The sequence below is a fragment of the Dendrobates tinctorius genome, unplaced genomic scaffold (genome assembly GCF_039654945.1).
Source record: "Dendrobates tinctorius isolate UK_male_01 unplaced genomic scaffold, ASM3965494v1 ptg000168l, whole genome shotgun sequence".
Taxonomy (NCBI): Eukaryota; Metazoa; Chordata; class Amphibia; order Anura; family Dendrobatidae; genus Dendrobates; species Dendrobates tinctorius.
In genome coordinates, this window is record NW_027361835.1 from 1,677,588 (window position 1) to 1,699,246 (window position 21,659).

Sequence of the window (21,659 nt, forward strand, 5' to 3'; positions counted from 1 at the left end):
CACCTACACATCGTACCAATTTAAGTGTAGCCGGAATACATGTACCCCGAGCTGTGTGTTACCAACACCTCGTACTAATGTAAGTGCACCCGGGGATACAGGTACCCCGAGCTGGGGGTCACCTACACCGTGCTAATGTAAGTGCACCCGGGGATACAGGTGCCCCGAGTTGGGGGTCACCTGCACCGTACTAATGAAAGTGCACCCGGGGATACAGGTGCCCCGAGCTGTATGTCACCTACACCGTGCTAATGTAAGTGCACCCGGGGATACAGGTGCCCCGAGGTGGGGGTCAATCTGTGATCAGAGTAGAGCAGATTTTGGATGGCAGATGTGAAAGTTGATGAAATATGAAGCGTATTGTGTGACTGCAATGCTTTCACTGCAGCTCTAGATGTGACTGGAGCAGAAGCCCATGGGAGAGAATAATGATCAGAAAAGCCTTTTAGGGGCTCATGCCCACTTGCGATGAAATTGGATGAATTCAGTCCGATAAAATATCGGATTCAATTTGGACCATTGTTAAGCTATGATTGTTTTCTCATCTGCGTTTTTTCTTTCCAGCTTGGATCGGATCACGATCGGGCTGGAAAAAAATCACAGCATGCTGCGATTGTAATCAGAAAACGGATTGCATCCTGCAACAGATAGCTGCGGGAATGAACTGGCATTCTCCCACGCGGTGAGGCAGCGCAGCATTAGTGACGTCACTGATAGTTACTGAAGCAAGTGCCGTCAGCTTCTCATTCAGTAGTTTTCAGCCGGGGCGGTCGCAGTAGCACTGGTCCTGGTTGTAAACTGTATAGCCTCCAGATATGGATTATGGCGTGGGACTGAGCTCCGGACAGGTATGGTATATTGTTGGTTTGTTATTTTTGCATGGATTAGCAGAACAATAAAGATGGCAAACTGTGTTTATTGTTTCATTAAAAGACTTTATTCTGGCTGTGTCTTTGTTTAACCCTTTCACTACTATGGGGTTGGTAATGGATAGGTGTCTTATTGACACGTCTCCATTACGTAAGCCGGGCTTGATGTCACCTTAGAATACAAAGGTGAAATCAACCCCCAACTATTACCCCATATGCCACCGCTACACGGCAGTGGTAAGAGAGGCTAAGTGCCGGAATTGGTGCACCTTAGAGATGCGCCATTTCTTGGGCGGCTGGGGGCAGATGTTTGTAGCCGGGGTGGGGGAGCAATAACCATGGTCCCTTCCTAGGCTATGAATATCTGTCCCCAGTCGCTGGCTTTCCCTCTGTGGCGCAGAAAATAGCTCACGCCATTTTTCCCCCGAAAAGCTTCTTTTATTAAATACATGTCCCATAATTTGCACACACTGCACTAATTGGATTGGTCACTGACTTCTATATATCTAACTATTCTGCTTGTGTTTATTATATGTAAACCACGTCTCCTATCCTGTCGGCTCCTGAATTGATTTTACAGAAGCCGACAAATGAATTACCGGCTATTCTTCCATCTATCTCTCTATGCAATATAAAGATATATCTGTGTCACTGACCTATACACCCCTATTCTATGTGTATACAGTATATCTATTCTATTATTATATATTCTATATTATGGCTGCCTTCCCTCTGCCTTCACACAACCCCCCGAGGAAGCTGACGCGAAACGCGCGTCGGGGTTCTGTCTTTCATCACCAGGTATGCACATAGCACTTTGCTAACAAATGGTCTTGTTTACTGCATATTGGGCAGCACTTTAAGCGGGCTTTTGTGCAATATTCTGTGTATTGGCCACATGGTGTGTGGGACTTCTCCTATGACATGAGTCATGTACCATTTCTTTGAGGGGTTTTACCCTAATGGAGGTTATTTACTTACCTTTACATACCCCTCGCTGTTAGGATTTTTCTGGAGTTGTATTTTATGCACAGTGTTTTGAACTTTTGCATGTGTATATATATGATATTGTGCACTGCGCACATGTAATTACGTGTTCCATAGCGCACATGTTGTGACCTTGACTGTGTTATTCATGGCGCTGTAACACCTGTCTGTCTCTTCTCCTGTATTTGAAAATTCATCTGCATTAATAAAAAATGTTTTGCATTTATTGTCATTTGATGTTCGCCTGTTTCTTCCATTTTGTTCGGATTTTTCTATTCTATCTCTTCTAGACTGTACCCGGCAGATCATTTGCCGGCTTTTAATCTGTCTAAGAATATATGTATATATTTTGAAGAATATTTTGTTTTAAAACGATGTGTAAATGACTTGGAGCATTTCTCTATGTAAAAGCTCATGGTAAAGTCGCACTGCAGTCTGATGTAAATCGGATGTTAGGTGTGAAAAATCGGATTGCACTCGCATAAAAAATGCACGACACTCACATGACAATTGCATTACACTCGTCCGACTCTCCCGCATCAAAATCGGACCAAACGCAAATCACTCGTGTGTCTGCGGCCGGATCTCCTGCGTCCTCCTGGGCGACTGCGGCAGGGATGTGGTCGAGGTGGAAGCGATCGATTCATGAGCCACTCATTCCTTTCTTACTCACCGAGGATTTTACTAATGTTGGAGTTGTGCATGTCAGGAAATGCCTGCAGGATTTTCCTTCGTTCATCTTTTGCCCAAACCATGAAAGCGTTCATTGGTCGTTTGATGTGCGGCTCGTTGCTGCTCCGTCCTCGTGCGTCCCTGTAGACTCGTGCCTCCACCACCGTGGTGCCCCCTGTCAGATAACAATCAGAAAAATCACCACGATGACGGTGTCTGCGACACAGAGATAATGTCAAGATCACATGATATATTTCATGCAAGTCAGACCGGATGGGATTTGTGAAAGTCAGATCCCGCCAAGAGCCGTGCCCGGCACAGGTCCAAAAGCTGACCTCCAGCTGGGGAGAGATGGGTGGATATTGTAGAACTACAATTCCCAGCAGGCTGAGACATTGATTACTTGGAGGAGTCTGATTCTGGCACTGTGAAATTTCATTTGCTAGTAACAGGAGCTGAATTATCAAATGCTGGATTAAAGGCATTCTATCAGTGTTTGTGATCAGCAGTGGTGACTGATGTAAAATACTGATCGTGTGAACATGGCCCGAAAGTAATCTTACTGACCACCAGGCTGTGCGGAGGCCCCTTCACAGATCGGCCCTATGACAACCCCTCCAGCCCAGGAGCTGCTCTATCTAATTTAATTGGTCGTTAGCAGCTGATCCGCTTCACTGCTGCAGAAGGGGTTTCCTGCAGTCCCTGACTTGTTCATTTTTCTTGTTCTTTGGATGTGCGTCTGAAGGCGGCCGGACGCACCATGAGCAGCGCTCTGCCATATGTCAGTGCACAGAGTATCTCGCCGGAGCCCTTCTGTGGTCTCCAAGAATGTCTTTCATCTGAGTTTTAAAGGAGCTAATGAGTGTGGTGGCTGCTGCATGAGGCTCGTGGTAAAATGAAGGAAACTCTACCCAGCCCCAAGTCTGGAGGATGCTTCCCATCCTCCCCGCCGAACTTCTTAGAGAATTGCATAAACTTCACTTCTCAACCTGAAAACAACTGCGCCTCCTTCAACACAAAATCTCCTTGTCTTATTTTTAGACCCCATTGCAAAGTTCTCCGGCACACACACGCTCACACATATATATATATTTGTTTTTGGGGGTCTGACGACTTGTTGTGGTCTCGCTCATCGCTAAAGTGAAATCTTTGTCTTTTCATTCTGTTTTCCTATATTATTTTATAAAAAAAGAAGGAAAACCCCACAAACTGCCCACAGCTGCTCTAAATATAAAGACGCTGCAAGAATCGACAATCAGGGGCATTCTTTTCACCACTGCAAAATGCTAAATCATTAATATGGAAAATTATTATCAAGCAGATATTATTTTTAACTGCACACAAATAAAACCTTGGTCGCATGGTACAGCTGGCGGAGAGCGCAGAGCCAGAGAACAACTGTGCGCTCCCTCCATCAATGCCTCTCTGTGCTGAAGACTGTAGGATGAAGGTTAGCATTGTCCCCTCTGATCATCCACAAAGACCCCAGAATCTGCAGCAGCTCAGGTGTGTGCTAGGAGGTTCTGCAGCAGCTCAGGTGTGTGCTAGGAGGTTCTGCAGCAGCTCAGGTGTGTGCTAGGAGGTTCTGCAGCAGCTGAGGTGTATTTTATAAGGAGCCGCTGAGGTCTCTTGTGAGGTTCTGCAGCAGCTGTGGGTGACATTTTCCGTCACATTGTGTATCGATTCCTACAGACGTTACTGTCCGCTCAGCGTTGGCCCGATAATTGTGATTATCTTACTGCACTTACAAGATGTATGGCAGGAGCGCTGCCCGTAGGCTGGCAGCAAAAAACACACTAGCCAAATTAAGAAAACCATTAAATATTCATGGGAACATTGTGATAAAACAGATTGATGGAGCCTTTCCCACATCATTTGTAAGAAGTAACAGTGTATTTAACGAGCTGCTGGCCCCTGAATCCTGACGCTGGGACAGCGGATGATCTACACTGGACGCTCCGCACAGTGAATTCACGTGTCGCGCCCTCCACACCTTAGTGGATGCAGGTTAGGGATCGGCCCACATATGAATTTCTGGCCTTAGTTCCCTTAGGATCTGGACTGTAGACACAACTGTTACTAAATTGTCGTTGGTGACTTGTGTCTTCAGATAAGTACAATCGCCCCCAAAAAATCCCTTAATGTCCCTGAAGGCTTTCTAGCAGTAGCAACAAGGAGAAGAATCCACTGATTATATTGTTCTACACATCAAGTAGTTTCCGCTCTGGGATCTCTGAGTCTTTGTGATCACTCTAGTCTGATCCTGCTCACCTTCTGCGTCCTCTGGTCTTGTCAGATCGATCACCCCAGGGCCCAACTTTCCGTCTTCGCTGGTTTTCCCTGATAACTGGGCAGTGATATTGTCGTAATGCGTCCTCTCCTGGGGGAAGAGAGAAGAGCAGAGAAACAATGTTACCATGCAACAGACTCTTGTGAAATCTTTCCTGAACCCCACCCGTGCTGAGACCAGGGAAAGGGTTAACGGATGGTAACAGATGTAACACGTCTTGTCTTAGGGAAGCATTATACTGTATCCTCATCTGTAAACATTATCACAGAATGCCAATTACACACATGAAGCTAGTTTCACATCCTGATGGGACGCGTGCACGTTACGGCCACTAGCGCCCACCACAGATCCAGGACTGGTGGCAGGATAGATCTGGGGGTCGTGGACTGGGAGCTTTGCACTGTGTTGCACATGCTATATGGTAGGAGGGCAGCACAACCTTTTTATTAGAGGGTTTTTCTGTTTTATGTAGCTAAAGTTTATTCTTTCAGGTTCTGATAATTGAACAGATTTTTTGTCTGATAACAGAATTATCTCAGTGATCTCAGCAGGAAGTTCAGTGAGACCCATGGACGGTGTTATGGGAGTGGAGCATTGGCAGGCTGATTTCCAACACCCAGTCTCCTTATTCTCCCAAGAGATACATTAGAGGGGTTTGGTTGGAGGGTGACAGAAAGAACTTGGAGGGGCTAAGGAGGCTGGGCGGGACGGCCTGGTCCGGAGGGGACAAGCGTGTCACTTTGTGGTATTTCTAAATGTAGCTCCTTCCTCTATAAAGAAACATGAAAAGCGCCTGAAAATCCCTTGTTACTGTTCTGATTATTGATGGAAAGAAGTCTCATTACAAAACGTCTACATGTAGCTAAGGAAATGCCGATTTTAGATACGTTTTCTGACTCGCCACCTTTATAGTTATTCAAGATGCTGACTAAAGGCCAATATCTGTGCAACTTTGTTGGTTGCTACACTTGGAAACATGTTTTTGCCAAACAGAAGCGCACAGTGGGGTGTACTAAAATACAGGGTGCGGGGGTCTCCTCACTCATTAGTGGAAGCCCAGGTAATGTAGTGGAGGAAAGAGAGCAACAGCCGTTCAGGAGGAGGGCAGGGCAGCCGTTCAGGAGGAGGGCAGCCGTTCATGAGGAGGGGAGGGCAGCCGTTCAGGAGGAGGGGAGGTCAGTCATTCAGGAGGAGGGCAGCCATTCAGGAGGAGGGCAGGGCAGCCGTTCAGGAGGAGGGCAGCCGTTCATGAGGAGGGGAGGGCAGCCGTTCAGGAGGAGGGGAGGTCAGTCATTCAGGAGGAGGGCAGCCATTCAGGAGGAGGGCAGGGCAGCCGTTCAGGAGGAGGGCAGCCGTTCATGAGGAGGGGAGGTCAGTCGTTCAGGAGGAGGGCAGCCATTCAGGAGGCGGGCAGGGCAGCCGTTCAGGAGGAGGGCAGCCGTTCATGAGGAGGGGAGGGCATCCGTTCAGGAGGAGGGGAGGTCAGTCATTCAGGAGGAGGGCAGCCATTCAGGAGGAGGGCAGGGCAGCCGTTCAGGAGGAGGGCAGCCGTTCATGAGGAGGGGAGGTCAATCGTTCAGGAGGAGGGCAGCCATTCAGGAGGAGGGCAGCCGTTCATGAGGAGGGGAGGGCAGCCGTTCAGGAGGAGGGGAGGTCAGTCGTTCAGGAGGAGGGCAGCCATTCAGGAGGAGGGCAGGGCAGCCGTTCAGGAGGAGGGCAGCCGTTCGGGAGGCGAACAGCCATTCAGGAAGAGGGCAGCCGTTCAGGAGGCGGGCAGCCGTTCAGGAGGCGGGCAGCCGTTCAGGAGGCGGGCAGCCGTTCAGGAGGCGGGCAGCCGTTCAGGAAGAGGGCAGCCGTTCAGGAGGAGGACATCTGAAACTTTTTACTTTGAAGTTTTGGCTCCATTCACACTTCAGCTTCCTTCGCTTTTCAGGTTGCAGAGCCTTTTTATTTAGTATAAAAAGAAACCCTTTAGAATACCAAGCAAAAAAGTCAATAGGAAAGAAAATTGGATCATAATGGATCTGTCAAATGCGTCACAGATCCTGTAGACATAGCTGTGATGCCCGTGTGAACAGAGCCTCCATGACGGGCTGCGCTGCGATGTGTGCGGGGGCAGCCGGGACTCTGTTCTCTGCGCTACATGAAGACTCTTCAATTGTTATCATTAATTTATTGTTTCTGTATAAAGTAGAGAACGCGCGGCAGCGGCAACGGCTTTTCCCTCTTGTCTTGTTTCTTCAGACAAAACGCAGTGTTGTGTTATGCTCAGGAATAATGAGTCTGCGTCGTTCATTACTACAGAACAATATTACATGTCATGTCATCGCCAATCTGCCGACGTGAAGAACCAGCTCTAAGCCTGCAGAACATCGCTTCCTTCATGTTATACCTAATACATAATGCAGGAGCAAAGTGCTGATCGCTGCTCGGCTCATTGTGCGCTGACCCACTTCTCTTCCGCACATTGAGCACTTCAAAAGCAAACATAGGGCATTTTAGGCAGAAATCCTCACTAAAAAGAGCGCCCCAAACTCAGCTAGTTCAGCGGTATCCCACAACGGTAACGCCCCAAACTCAGCAGGTTCAGAGGTATCCCCTAATGGTAGCGTCCCAAACTTAGCAGGTTCAGAGGTATCCCCTAATGGTAGTGTCCCAAACTCAGCAGGTTCAGAGGTATCCCCTAATGGTAGCGCCCCAAACGCAGCTGGTTCAGAGGTATCCTCTAATGAGAACGCCCCAAACTCAGCTGGTTCAGTGGTATCCCCTAATGAGAGCGCCCCAAACTCAGCTGGTTCAGAGGTATCCCCTAATTAGAGCGCCCCAAACTCAGCTGGTTCAGAGGTATCCCCTAATGGGAATGCCCCAAATTCAGCAGGTTCAGAGGTATCCCCTAATGGTAGCGTCCCAAACATAGCAGGTTTAGAAGCAATCCCTAATGGTAGCGCCCCAAACTGCGCAGGTTCAGCAATATCCCCTAATGGTAGCGACCCAAACACAGCAGGTTCAGAGGTATCCCCTAATGGGAACACCCCAAACTCAGCAGGTTCAGAGGTATCCCCTAATGACAACGTCCCAAACTCAGCAGATTCAGAGATATCCCCTAATGGGAATACCCCAAACTAGGCAGATTCAGAGGTATCCCCTAATGGTAGCGCCCCAAACTCAGCACGTTCAGAGGTATCCCCTAATGGGAATGCCCCAAACTCAGCAGGTTCAGAGGTATCCCCTAATGGGAACACCCAAAACTCAGCAGGTTCAGAGGTATTCCCTAATGATAGCGTCCCAAACTTAGCAGGTTCAGAGGTATCCCCTAATGGGAATGCCCCAAACTCAGCAGGTTCAGAGGTATCCCCTAATGGTAGCGTCCCAAACTTAGCAGGTTCAGAGGTATCCCCTACTGGGAATGCCCAAACTCAGCTGGTTCAGAGGTATCCCCTAATGAGAACACCCCAAACTCAGCTGGTTCAGAGGTATTCCCTAATGGGAATGCCCCAAACTCAGCTGGTTCAGAGGTATCCCCTAATGAGCGCCCCAAACTCAGCTGGTTCAGAGATATCCCCTACTGGGAATGCCCCAAACTCAGCAGGTTCAGAGGTATCCCCTAATGGTAGTGTCCCAAACTTAGCAGGTTCAAAGGTATCCCCTAATGGTAGTGTCCCAAACTTAGCAGGTTCAGAGGTATCCCCTAATGGTAGCGTCCCAAACTCAGCAGGTTCAGAGGTATCCCCTAATGGTAGCGCCCCAAACTCAGCTGGTTCAGTGGTATCCCCTAATGAGAGCGCCCCAAACTCAGCTGGTTCAGAGGTATCCCCTAAAGGGAATGCCCCAAATTCAGCAGGTTCAGAGGTATCCCCTAATGGTAGCGTCCCAAACATAGCAGGTTCAGAAGCATCCCCTAATGGTAGAGTCCCAAACTCAGCCGGTTCAGAGCTATCCCCTAATGGTAGTGCCCCAAACTGAGCAGGTTCAGCGATATCCCCTAATGGTAGCGACCCAAACACAGCAGGTTCAGAGGTATCCCCTAATGGTAGCGCCCCAAACTAAGCAGGTTCAGCGATATCCCCTAATGGTAGCGACCCAAACACAGCAGGTTCAGAGGTATCCCCTAATGGGAACACCCCAAACTCAGCAGGTTCAGAGGTATCCCCTAATGGGAATACCCCAAACTCAGCAGATTCAGAGGTATCCCCTAATGGTAGCGCCCCAAACTCAGCTGGTTCAGAGGTATCCCCTAATGGTAGCGTCCCAAACTCAGCTGGTTCAGAGGTATCCCCTAATGGTAGCGTCCCAAACTTAGCAGGTTCAGAGGTATCCCCTAATGGGAACGCCCCAAACTCAACTGGTTTAGAGGTATCCCCTAATGAGAACGCCCCAAACTCAGCAGGTTCAGAGGTATCCCCTAATGGGAACGCCCCAAACTCAACTGGTTTAGAGGTATCCCCTAATGAGAACGCCCCAAACTCAGCAGGTTCAGCGGTATCCCCTAATGATAGGTGCATCACCTAGAGAGGGGTCCCTCCGCTGTCTCCAGATTAGAATGGGGTGCATCTGCAGAGCTGTGGAGTCACTTCCCACTACTGTGTCAGTCTCCGCTGACATTCTGAAATTCTAATTATGAACCAGAAAGTTCAGGATGAACAAGTCACTCCCGGATTCAGTTGTATTGCCTACCATATAAACTCCATGACAATCAATGATAAATTGTGATTCTCATCGATCGCAGCGTCTGTGGAGGACCTGAACATAGAGCTTTAATATCTGAATGTATCAGGTCCAGGAGATGTTTGTGTGCTCACCTCAGCGAGGATGATGCAGGCGTTGGGTTGTGTTTGCTGGCTGCTCGGTCTGCTCTCCGTATAGAATATCACTTCCATAATTTGAGCGGGAGGGACTGAAATACACATTTCCGACGCTGCGCGGACATGGCTGCTGTGTCAAAAGTAAAATATATACCTGAAGATGTGGCGAGCGGGATGTACAACTGCTGCAAAGTGGGACATCTCGAGCCCCAGCACAATCCACTACTTGGTAACATCCCTTTAAGGCTGCTTTCACACATCCGGTGGTTTTGTTCCGGCGGCGTGCGGTGGAAAGCCGGACCGCCGGATCAGGCCTGCAGCGGTGACACCGGATGCAGGTGCGGCGCCTGATCCGGCTTGGAAAGCATTTAAAGGATCCACACCGGGGACGAGAGAGGCGGCGGTATGCAGGGGGGGAGAGAGAGAGATATGCGCGCACGCCGGGCCCTTGTGGGTTAAACCTCACAGTGTCCGCGCATGCGCTGTAGAAAAAGCCGTTCCGGCGCTGCAAAAAAACGTTGCAGGCAACGTTTTTTGCTGACGCCGGACAGCGCGGGTTTGCCGTTTCTGGCTTAAAACGAGGCGCCGCATGTCCTTCTGACACGATGCGGCGATCATTAAATTCTATGTGCCAAAACCGGATCCAATTCCGGATCCAGTTTTCACACTTTTCGCCGCATCGTGCCGGATTCAAAAAGCCGGATGTGTGAAAGCAGCCTAAGGGACGTTTCTACTCACAGACATAGAACAGTGATCTGGAAAATGGAGCTGAACTAAAACAGAGCGGTAATAGTACCGGAAAAGAAAGGAGAATCAAAAACAAAAGCGGAAATTCCATTTGTTGCCACGCGCAACTCATCTTTTCCTTTGCATCTTCCCATAAAGTCTTTTAAGAAGTTGGAGAAAATGACATGATACAACAATGGAGTTTTAAACCCAGAAGACTGGACACCGGCCCTTTAAAGGGGGGATTTTTACATCTGTAGGGCTCAGTTAGAGGAGGTTCTGCTCCATCCACCCCTCCTGTAATGGATCTTTCCTCCTGTCCCGAGATAAAAGCTGGGTGTGTGACGTGCGCTGTACATATTCATAAAATTTTATATACTATGCTTTATACACTTATTGCCCATTCTATAATAGTGGGCGCGCCGACACTAAAACGCCTCCTAAATTTACACCCCTGATTTATCTCCTGACACGTAACAATGCTTTTTGTTGTATCTCCTGTTTATTAATGTGACTTTACAGCTGCTGCCTCCAGGATCCGGCCTAAATTAATGGCATTTTTATTATTTTATAGTGTCATTAAATTTTTAGAGATCGCTCTATCAAACAAGAGTCATAAAGAGGCTTAATGTAAACGGGACACTTAGATGAGGGCGCGATGCATTCCCGCGGAGTTTAGAGGAAACTGCTTGTAATAAATGATATTTACAGCGCTGCTAAACATCAGGGAATACTTGGGACAAGTTTAGCAGTTGTACGGTGAATTGTGTACTTACAGCAAAGTGCTCCCATTCCTTTCCTCTAAATAAATGCTTTTTATGTGTTTACTTGTTTTTCCTTTACTAACCTGTATTAGGAAATACTGACGCGTTTTGGGTCAGCAAAGTATCTTACAATGAATAGCGAGACAAGTTAATGGCTCATAAAACCTAAACAAAGAAATAAAACGACAATAAGCCGCACGCACTGACATCCTTTCCACTTGAAAATCCAATGTTAAGACCAGGATCGGCCTGATACGCATTTCACGAATAGCGGGTCATGCTATAAATTAGGAGAAGAATGTAAAAAGGAAAAGTAAACGGCAGTGGCTCAATGAAGGGCCGCGAGCAGCAGGGCTGTGGCGTCGGTAAGCCCAACCTGCGACTCCGACTCCTCAATTTCCCTTACACCGACTCCCACACATATTGCTTATATTTAAGTGAAAAATTTATTGTAGTACAATGTGAACATCAGACATTAAATCATTTCTATGATCCAATAATCAAGATATTTAGATAGAACATAATATTTATTAGAATACAACTTTAGAACACAAAAAACTGTAATAAATTGTAAACATGTAATATCGATTTTATATATATATACTGTGTGTGTGTGTATATATATATATATATATATATATTATAACACTATGTAATAAACTATAAGTGGCAAAAAAACAGTTTTCAACAAAAACATACTAAATAACATTTGTGCAGTCTATGAATTTGTTCTAAGAAATAGAATCGCCTCCATCTTATCCTCCTTCATAGATGACCTCACATCTGACCTAATAATTTTAAGGCCAGAGAACAACCTCCCTACAGTAACTTGGGTTGGAGGCAAAGCCGTAACCACATGGGCAACATCTCTAACAATTTCCGGGTATAAAGGAATTGCCTCCTGCACAGTCAGTTTTGATGAACGGTTGAATTTTTCTATTTCTTTGAGAACAAGTGAAACATTTTGCTGAAATATGGTCAATCTGCTGCTATAGGAGACAGAGTGAAATCTTTTTCCTTGCGGCAACGCTTTGCCTGCTCCATGTCATCCAAATACTTGTCAAAGTCAAACTCCTCATCTGATGAGGATGAAGATATGGCAGCAGTAGCACTGTCAGGACCCGAGTCCTCTTGCGCCTGGCAGTCCTTCTGTAGGCCACTCATCCTAACTGCTACCTCAGTCAGAGCTTCTTTTCCTTTAGTAAGCTGTTGATCATCAAGCAATATACGATGACTTGGGTCCACATAAACAGCTGCCAGAAAAATTTTATTTTCCAATAGCTGTGTGTCTCTCCGTTTCATTGAAGCAGAAATACCATCTGCGATTAATCAGCAAAATAGCAAGTTCTTCCGCTCCCTCATGAAAATGCCAGGAGTTAAATCCTCAGCTTGTAATTTTTTAGTCACAGTAAATGGGTGATTAAGCAATTCCTTCCATTCAGCCACCTGTGTCCATTGACCTTCATTTAGGGTTACCTGAGGGTTCGCCATATCTATAAGAAACGGTTTTAGTTGATCAACAATTGCCCTTTTCCAGCACGTCTCTTCAAGATGGAATCAATTTTAGGGGTTCTGGCAGCAATAACCAATTTCCTCACTTTTCCAATCAGATTTCCAGCATGTCCCTCTTGCAGACTCTCTCTTATTGCCAGCTGCAGCGTGTGCACAACACAGCGCATGTGATGAATAGGAAAGAGGCGTGAAGCAGCTTCAACAAGATCATCTATTTCTACAGTATAATGTTGCTGTTCTTCTCTAGTAATATCTGTTTGTTCCTCAGTTACATGAACAGCACTGTGGCCTTCCATCTCATACTGAATCCTGAATGTTCCTCTAGCTGTTGTTCATTACTCTCATTCATCAGTGTAATTGCACTTATGTTAGAAGCATTGTCCGTTACAATAGCAAGAACCTGTTCTTTTTGAGTTCGTAATCTTGCAGAACTTTTTCCACTAAGGCCTGGAGAAACTGGCTGCTGTGAGGAGCTTTAGGATCTTTTACTGCCAGCGTGTTGGTAACAATTTCTTTGTTGTCACAAACATATCGAACATTGATGGTAAAATCGTTCACTCTGTGACGTGTGCAGGCGTCCAGTGTAAGAAACATGAAGTGTCTTTTGAGAGTCTTTTTAAGATCTTCCTTTTGGTTAAGGGCTTCTTCAGTCACTAATTTTTTAATACTTTCTCTTTCCAGAGAAACACCAAGTTTGCGGCCATTTCTCCATTAAGAGCTGTAAAAGCCGGTCGTGCCAATAGTGATAATGGTACACCGTCCTTCACAACAAGCTGGAGGAGCCGTCTGTTAGACACATCTGCTGTCATTGTTACAGTAACTTTGTCACTTACAAAATATCTTGTTAATGATGTTTGAGACTCTTTCCTCCTCCTTTGCCTGGCAGGAAGTGTCAGTCTGTGTACTACCCGGCTTTCATTCCTTTTGGTACAGATAAGATATGGAGACAGATATGGATAAATGGATATATAGATAGAGCAGATTTCTAATCTGCTTTTGATATTGAAAACATCTATGAGCTCAAAAACCTTTCAGGTGATGCGGTTTTTTCAAAATTTGATCGGCTTTTGCAGCTGAAAAACGTATCCTCAAAAAACGCAGCAAAAACGCTGTGTGTGAATGTAGCCTTAGATCAGGAATAGAACAGTCATTTATAGGGCATTTCATAACTTTCCCAAATTCCTATAAAAAAATACTCAGCACATTCTGCATTGAATTACTGTACCCAATTTATTATATATTTTAGGAGTCGGTCCATTTTATACCGACTCCAACTCCACCAAAATGAGCTCCGACTCCACGACTCCAACTCCACCAAAATGAGCTCCGACTCCACGACTCCGACTCCACAGCCCTGGCGAGCAGAACCACGAGCCACAGCTGGCGTCCACAACACGTCAGATGCGCAGACCCAGGCGCTCCCTCCCGGGGACCAGGACTGGCACTGACTCCGGCGTAGTTGCACCTTGTTTTCAGCGTCTCGCCTCGCTGTCAGTGAATTGGAACATTCTTTTTTTTCCCTGACCCAGCAGCCCTGCTCACACAAGACGACTGACATCATACCGCAGGGGTGTAAAAAGACTGCGCCCGTCACGGACATCAAGCAGAGCTCTGGGAAATCGAGGATTTGAAGCCTGAAGTCTTTTACAAAGTTTAATAACTTCTCATTACATCTTGATGAAGCTTCATTTACACAAATTGGGGGAATAAATAGTAGCAAAGAAGGTAAGCGGCAGGCACCTCCTCTGCTGGAGATGATTTTGTTTTTCCTCCCTTATTTTATTATTTGTGGAGGGGCTTAAATCCACAAATAATAAAGGTGTGTATTCTGGCAGGGGCAGGGGGCCGTGCAGCTGCAGCGCTCATTTCCATATTATATACCTTTCATACAGCGAGCGTTACTCAGATGTATATTTTTAGTGGAAGCTGAATAAAGGCGGATTGTTCTCCACTAAATGTCATTTGTTGCTGCCAGAAAAGTCAGTGATTTTTCGTTAAAGTGCCTGCCCAGAGATGACTGATTGCCTCCATCTTTTGTAAAACAATATGAGGTTTAATAATGCGCTGGGCACCTCTCCCCGCTGTCGGATTACCCGGGCTGATCAAGCTTTGCCATATCCCAAATTGTTTCAGTATGCTTCCTCCTTCCCTGCTGAAAATAACCCAGCAATGGAATATGGCACACTTGGAACATTGTTTCTCCTAGGTTTTTTTTTTGTACTTTTGCAAACAAATCTATTTGGTTAAAGTATGTGCGGGTAGGCGGCAATAGAGGCTTCCATTACACTTGGTCAAATGGAAGGGCAGCTCTCCAAAAAGTCTCTTACTGCTACTCATCCAGGAGCCCGGAGCTTTTCAGCTGTGTAATACAAAAATAAATCAGAGACCACTTATAGACAATAAATCACATAACATTGGTGGGATGGGGGACTACCGACAGATGTCTGGGGAAAAGAAGGAATACTTCATTATCGATGACCAATGATTAATTTCCTGGAGATAAGTCACTGCCAGGACAGTCTGGAGGAGACAGAGGTGTCTGGCGGAAACTGTGTCATAGAGAACACAGAAGACGAACGTTAGTGTACTGTATAGGTGATGTCACCGCTGATCTCTGGTGACGGATAGGAGGCATTCTCAGTGATGTCACCGCTGATCCTCTGGTGATGGATAGGTGGCATTCTCAGTGATGTCACCTCTGATCTCTGGTGATGGATAGGTGGCATTCTCAGTGATGTCACCTATGATCTCTGGTGATGGATAGGAGGCATTCTCAGTAATGTCACCTCTGATCTCTGGTGATGGATAGGTGGCATTCTCAGTGATGTCACCTCTGATCTCTAGTGATGGATAGGAGGCATTCTCAGTGATGTCACCTCTGATCTCTGGTGATGGATAGGAGACATTCTCAGTGATGTCACCGCTGATGTCTAGTGATGGATAGGAGGCATTCTCAGTGATGTCACCTCTGATCCTCTGGTAATGGATAGGAGGCATTCTCAGTGATGTCACCTCTGATCCACTGGTGATGGATAGGAGACATTCTCAGTGATGTCACCGCTGATCTCTAGTGATGGATAGGAGGCATTCTCAGTGATGTCACCTCTGATCCACTGGTGATGGATAGGAGACATTCTCAATGATGTCACCGCTGATCTCTAGTGATGGATAGGAGGCATTCTCAGTGATGTCACCTCTGATCCTCTGGTGATGGATAGGAGGCATTCTCAGTGATGTCACCTCTGATCCACTGGTGATGGATAGGAGACATTCTCAGTGATGTCACTGCTGATCTCTGGTGATGGATAGGAGACATTCTCAGTGATGTCACCTCTGATCCTCTGGTGATGGATAGGAGACATTCTCAGTGATGTCACCTCTGATCCTCTGGTGATGGATAGGAGGCATTCTCAGTGATGTCACCTCTGATCCACTGGTGATGGATAGGAGACATTCTCAGTGATGTCACTGCTGATCTCTGGTGATGGATAGGTGGCATTCTCAGTGATGTCACCTCTGATCCACTGGTGATGGATAGGAGGCATTCTCAGTGATGTCACCGCTGATCTCTAGTGATGGATAGGAGACATTCTCAGTGATGTCACCTCTGATCTCTAGTGATGGATAGGAGGCATTCTCAGTAATGTCACCGCTGATCTCTAGTGATGGATAGGAGACATTCTCAGTAATGTCACCGCTGATCTCTGGTGATGGATAGGAGGCATTCTCAGTGATGTCACCTCTGATCTCTGGTGATGGATAGGAGGCATTCTCAGTGATGTCACCGCTGATCTCTGGTGATGGATAGGAGGCATTCTCAGTAATGTAACCGCTGATCTCTGGTGATGGATAGGAGACATTCTCAGTGATGTCCCCTCTGATCTCTGGTGATGGATAGGAGGCATTCTCAGTGATGTCACCTCTGATCCTCTGGTGATGGATAGGAGGCATTCTCAGTGATGTCACCTCTGATCCTCTGGTGATGGATAGGAGGCATTCTCAGTGATGTCATCTCTGATCTCTGGTGATGGATAGGAGGCATTCTCAGTGATGTCACCTCTGATCCACTGGTGATGGATAGGAGGCATTCTCAGTGATGTCACCGCTGATCTCTAGTGATGGATAGGAGACATTCTCAGTGATGTCACCTCTGATCTCTAGTGATGGATAGGAGGCATTCTCAGTAATGTCACCGCTGATCTCTAGTGATGGATAGGAGACATTCTCAGTAATGTCACCGCTGATCTCTGGTGATGGATAGGAGGCATTCTCAGTAATGTAACCGCTGATCTCTGGTGATGGATAGGAGACATTCTCAGTGATGTCCCCTCTGATCTCTGGTGATGGATAGGAGGCATTCTCAGTGATGTCACCTCTGATCTCTAGTGATGCATAGGAGACATTCTCAGTAATGTCCCCTCTGATCTCTGGTGTTGGATAGGAGACATTCTCAGTGATGTCACCGCTGATCTCTGGTGATGGATAGGAGGCATTCTCAGTAATGTCACCGCTGATCTCTGGTGATGGATAGGAGGCATTCTCAGTAATGTCACCGCTGATCTCTGGTGATGGATAGGAGGCATTCTCAGTGATGTCACCTCTGATCTCTAGTGATGCATAGGAGACATTCTCAGTGATGTCACCTCTGATCTCTAGTGATGGATAGGAGACATTCTCCGTGATGCCACCGCTGATCTCTGGTGATGGATAGGAGGCATTCTCAGTGATGTCACCTCTGATCTCTGGTGATGGATAGGAGACATTCTCTGTGATGTCACCGCTGATCTCTAGTGATGGATAGGAGACATTCTCAGTGATGTCACCTCTGATCTCTGGTGATGTATAGGAGGCATTCTCAGTGATGTCACCGCTGATCTCTGGTGATGCATCGGAGACATTCTCAGTAATGTCACCGCTGATCTCTGGTGATGTATAGGAGGCATTCTCAGTGATGTCACCTCTGATCTCTGGTGATGGATAGGAGGCATTCTCTGTGATGTCACCGCTGATCTCTAGTGATGGATAGGAGACATTCTCCGTGATGCCACCGCTGATCTCTGGTGATGGATAGGAGGCATTCTCAGTGATGTCTCCTCTGATCTCTGGTGATGGATAGGAGACATTCTCAGTAATGTCACCGCTGATCTCTAGTGATGGATAGGAGACATTCTCAGTGATGTCACCTCTGATCTCTGGTGATGGATAGGAGGCATTCTCAGTGATGTCACCTCTGATCTCTGGTGATGGATAGGAGGCATTCTCAGTGATGTCACCGCTGATCTCTAGTGATGGATAGGAGGCATTCTCAGTGATGTCACCGCTGATCTCTAGTGATGGATAGGAGACATTCTCAGTGATGTCACCTCTGATCTCTGGTGATGGATAGGAGACATTCTCAGTAATGTCACCGCTGATCTCTAGTGATGGATAGGAGGCATTCTCAGTGATGTCACCTCTGATCTCTAGTGATGCATAGGAGACATTCTCAGTAATGTCACCGCTGATCTCTAGTGATGGATAGGAGACATTCTCAGTGATGTCACCTCTGATCTCTGGTGATGGATAGGAGACATTCTCAGTAATGTCACCGCTGATCTCTGGTGATGGATAGGAGGCATTCTCAGTGATGTCACCGCTGATCTCTGGTGATGGATAGGAGGCATTCTCAGTAATGTCACCGCTGATCTCTGGTGATGGATAGGAGGCATTCTCAGTGATGTCACCTCTGATCTCTAGTGATGCATAGGAGACATTCTCAGTAATGTCACCGCTGATCTCTGGTGATGTATAGGAGGCATTCTCAGTGATGTCACTGCTGATCTCTAGTGATGGATAGGAGGCATTCTCTGTGATGTCACCGCTGATCTCTAGTGATGGATAGGAGACATTCTCCGTGATGTCACCGCTGATCTCTAGTGATGGATAGGAGGCATTCTCTGTGATGTCACCGCTGATCTCTAATGATGGATAGGAGGCATTCTCCGTGATGCCACCGCTGATCTCTGGTGATGGATAGGAGGCATTCTCATTGATGTCACTGCTGATCTCTAGTGATGGATAGGAGACATTCTCAGTGATGTCACCGCTGATCTCTAATGATGGATAGGAGGCATTCTCCGTGATGCCACCGCTGATCTCTGTTGATGGATAGGAGGCATTCTCATTGATGTCACCGCTGATCTCTAGTGATGCATAGGAGACATTCTCAGTGATGTCACCGCTGATCTCTAGTGATGGATAGGAGGCATTCTCAGTGATGTCACCTCTGATCTCTGGTGATGGATAGGAGACATTCTCAGTGATGTCACCGCTGATCTCTGGTGATGGATAGGAGACATTCTCAGTGATGTCACCTCTGATCTCTAGTGATGGATAGGAGACATTCTCAGTGATGTCACCGCTGATCTCTGGTGATGGATAGGAGGCATTCTCAGTGATGTCACCGCTGATCTCTAGTGATGGATAGGAGGCATTCTCAGTGATGTCACCTCTGATCTCTGGTGATAGGAGGCATTCTCAGTGATGTCACCTCTGATCTCTGGTGATGGATAGGAGACATTCTCAGTGATGTCACCTCTGATCTCTGGTGATAGATAGGAGACATTCTCAGTAATGTCACCGCTGATCTCTAGTGATGGATAGGAGACATTCTCAGTAATGTCACCGCTGATCTCTAGTGATGGATAGGAGACATTCTCAGTAATGTCACCGCTGATCTCTAGTGATGGATAGGAGGCATTCTCAGTAATGTCACCGCTGATCTCTAGTGATGGATAGGAGACATTCCTTTTTTGTACATTGTGACTACATGGATGTTATTACACGTTTGTCTCTTTTCATTACATGCAGACGGTACTCAATGGTTTTGTCAATACCCCAGCTATGATCTTCCTCTTTATTACCTCTGTTCTTGTCGTGTACATATTCTCATCCTCTGCCACAAAGCATTGAAACATTTGTCAGAACGTCCGGCATTTTCCCTTCATGTGTCCTGTGAAGTCGTATCACAAAGAGAACTTTCAAGAACTTTTAAAAGTTTCTGTCCACTAAACCTCTTACACCCCCAAACAAAGCAAACAAACGGTCTCCCAAGAAAAGGACAGTGTCGTCAATACCATCCATTCTATCCCGTCCGGAGGCAGCAGAAAGGACGTATTGTCAGTAGACAATCGCGTATTGAAAGCCATTTTTCCTTTTAATTTCTGTATGGTGAAGCAATGAGAACATGCTGTGCCTCTGACAATGTCTCTGGACATGTGAGAAGCTATTTATTCCGTCGTTCCACCTTACCCTATCTAAACAGCAGATGCTGATCTCAAAAACTTTAAAGCTTCCTGGTGGCTCACAAGTTTCTTCATCACTTATTACACCCAACAAGAGTTGAAGAACAGATGGTGGCTTGTATGTTTTGTGAAGGTGGCAATCTCTGAATCAAATGTTGTATCCATATTCTGCTTCTCTCTACGTTCACGCCCTGGATTAAGACTCGCTGCATCGTAAACGCCTTCACTTTCCCAGCGTCTGTCCAGGGTTTGTGTCTTTAGGGTTATGTGACATCCTTCTATGATCCCCGTCATGGCGTCTGCTAGTGGTTGTCACTAAAGATAACAGAACAGTCTTCTGGGTGGGTTGGACAGCCCCTTCTCTTTTGCTGTGTCCCTGATTGAGGGAGGTACAACTGCTAGGACCATCCACCATCATTTGCTATCCCAGCATGAGTGCTTCCCTAAACAGTGTCCCACTGAAATCCCCTAACCTCTGAAATGCTGAGCCCTTCTGAGGAGACTTTACACCACAGCGGTTCTGTAAACTTTTTTGTTCTGCAGGATGAATGTTCTTCAAGTGTGTGTATATGTATATACCAGGAGACAGTGGTGAGGCGCAACCGCACTGTGACCTTGGTGCTGGTCGCATCAGTAGTGTCTTCAGAAAGACACCTTACAAAGGAAGAGAGTATCATGGCTCCTGTATCAAAGTGATTTCTCAAGTGTCCAACCGTCACTACTTTCCCGGGTGATACATTTAACCAGAGCAATGGTTTTATTTTCTATTTTAACGGCCTTCAGCTGGATCTCGAGCCATGGCGACATGATAGATGAATGATCTGTAGGACGATTGATGCTGTACAAGCCTAGATAAGTCCATCATGGTCTAGATAGGATAGGTACACCAGAGTTTAGATAGGATAACTCTAGCAGGGTCCAGATAGGAACACCAGGGTCTATATAGGATAACTCCACCAGGGTCTAGATAGGATAACTCCACCAGGGTCTATATCGGTACACCAGGGTCAAGATAGGTACACCGGGGTCTAGATAGGATAGGTCCACCAGGGTCTCTAGATAGGTACACCTGGGTCTTAGAAGGAGAGGTCCACCAGGGTCTAGATGGGTCCAACCAGGGTCTTCTCCGCCATTTTCTTGACCGTATCAAGCCCTCGGGTTGCTGGTCTTCCTCTTCGCTTTGTTCCTTCTACAGTAGTCTTCTGACCACGATGTTCTTCAACAGTGATCACTTTCTTCGTATGGGTCGTCCACAGTAGGTCAGTTGTAGCTTGGTGATCCCTGCTTCGAGTTCTTTAAGGTTTATTTTCACAATGTTTGAGTTCCCCTTCCTCTATTTTTTTTCTTGCATACTGTGCCTTCTGTATCTGGATCTCGTCCACCTATGAGGTAAGATTGAAGCTCTAGTAGTGGAGATATTTCTGGACATAATAAATATTTTTTGGACTGGAGTGCAGGAATCCCAGATATGCGCAGACATGAGATATCAGGGAGTGACACAAGTCTCTATTACACCCGTCCCAGGCAGGAACAATAATCACTTTCTGGTTGTTACAGGATCAGCTTTGTGGCACTTTCTGCAGATCCCCAAAGCTTCTCTTGGCTGCGCTGCAATAGTGAGAGCCGGAGCCGAAAATAACCTGCGCACCGTATGGGCAAGCAGCTCGAATGTCTCCGTTCAGGATTCCAGCACCCGGCCCTGTGCATCTAAACTCAATGCAGAACAGGGAAGACCAAAGCCGTGATTGTCTGAG

The 21,659-nt window shown here is 46.7% G+C and overlaps 1 protein-coding gene and 1 long non-coding RNA gene across 7 annotated transcripts in view; one reads left to right on the forward strand and one right to left on the reverse strand.

Annotated features, from left to right (window-relative positions):
• LOC141053712 (uncharacterized) overlaps nt 1-21,659 on the forward strand; it is a 239,029-nt gene that overhangs the window by 63,823 nt on the left and 153,547 nt on the right. The window lies entirely within an intron of this gene.
• The window catches only part of SOX6 (SRY-box transcription factor 6), a 650,335-nt gene that overhangs the window by 17,389 nt on the left and 611,287 nt on the right, over nt 1-21,659 (reverse strand). For all 6 annotated transcript variants that reach the window (XM_073550751.1, XM_073550747.1, XM_073550750.1 and 3 more), the window contains 2 exons: nt 4,800-4,908; nt 2,530-2,703 (listed from right to left, as the gene is read on the reverse strand). In XM_073550751.1, the coding sequence (XP_073406852.1) occupies nt 2,530-2,703; nt 4,800-4,908 (283 nt within the window). The remainder of the gene's footprint in view (nt 1-2,529; nt 2,704-4,799; nt 4,909-21,659) is intronic.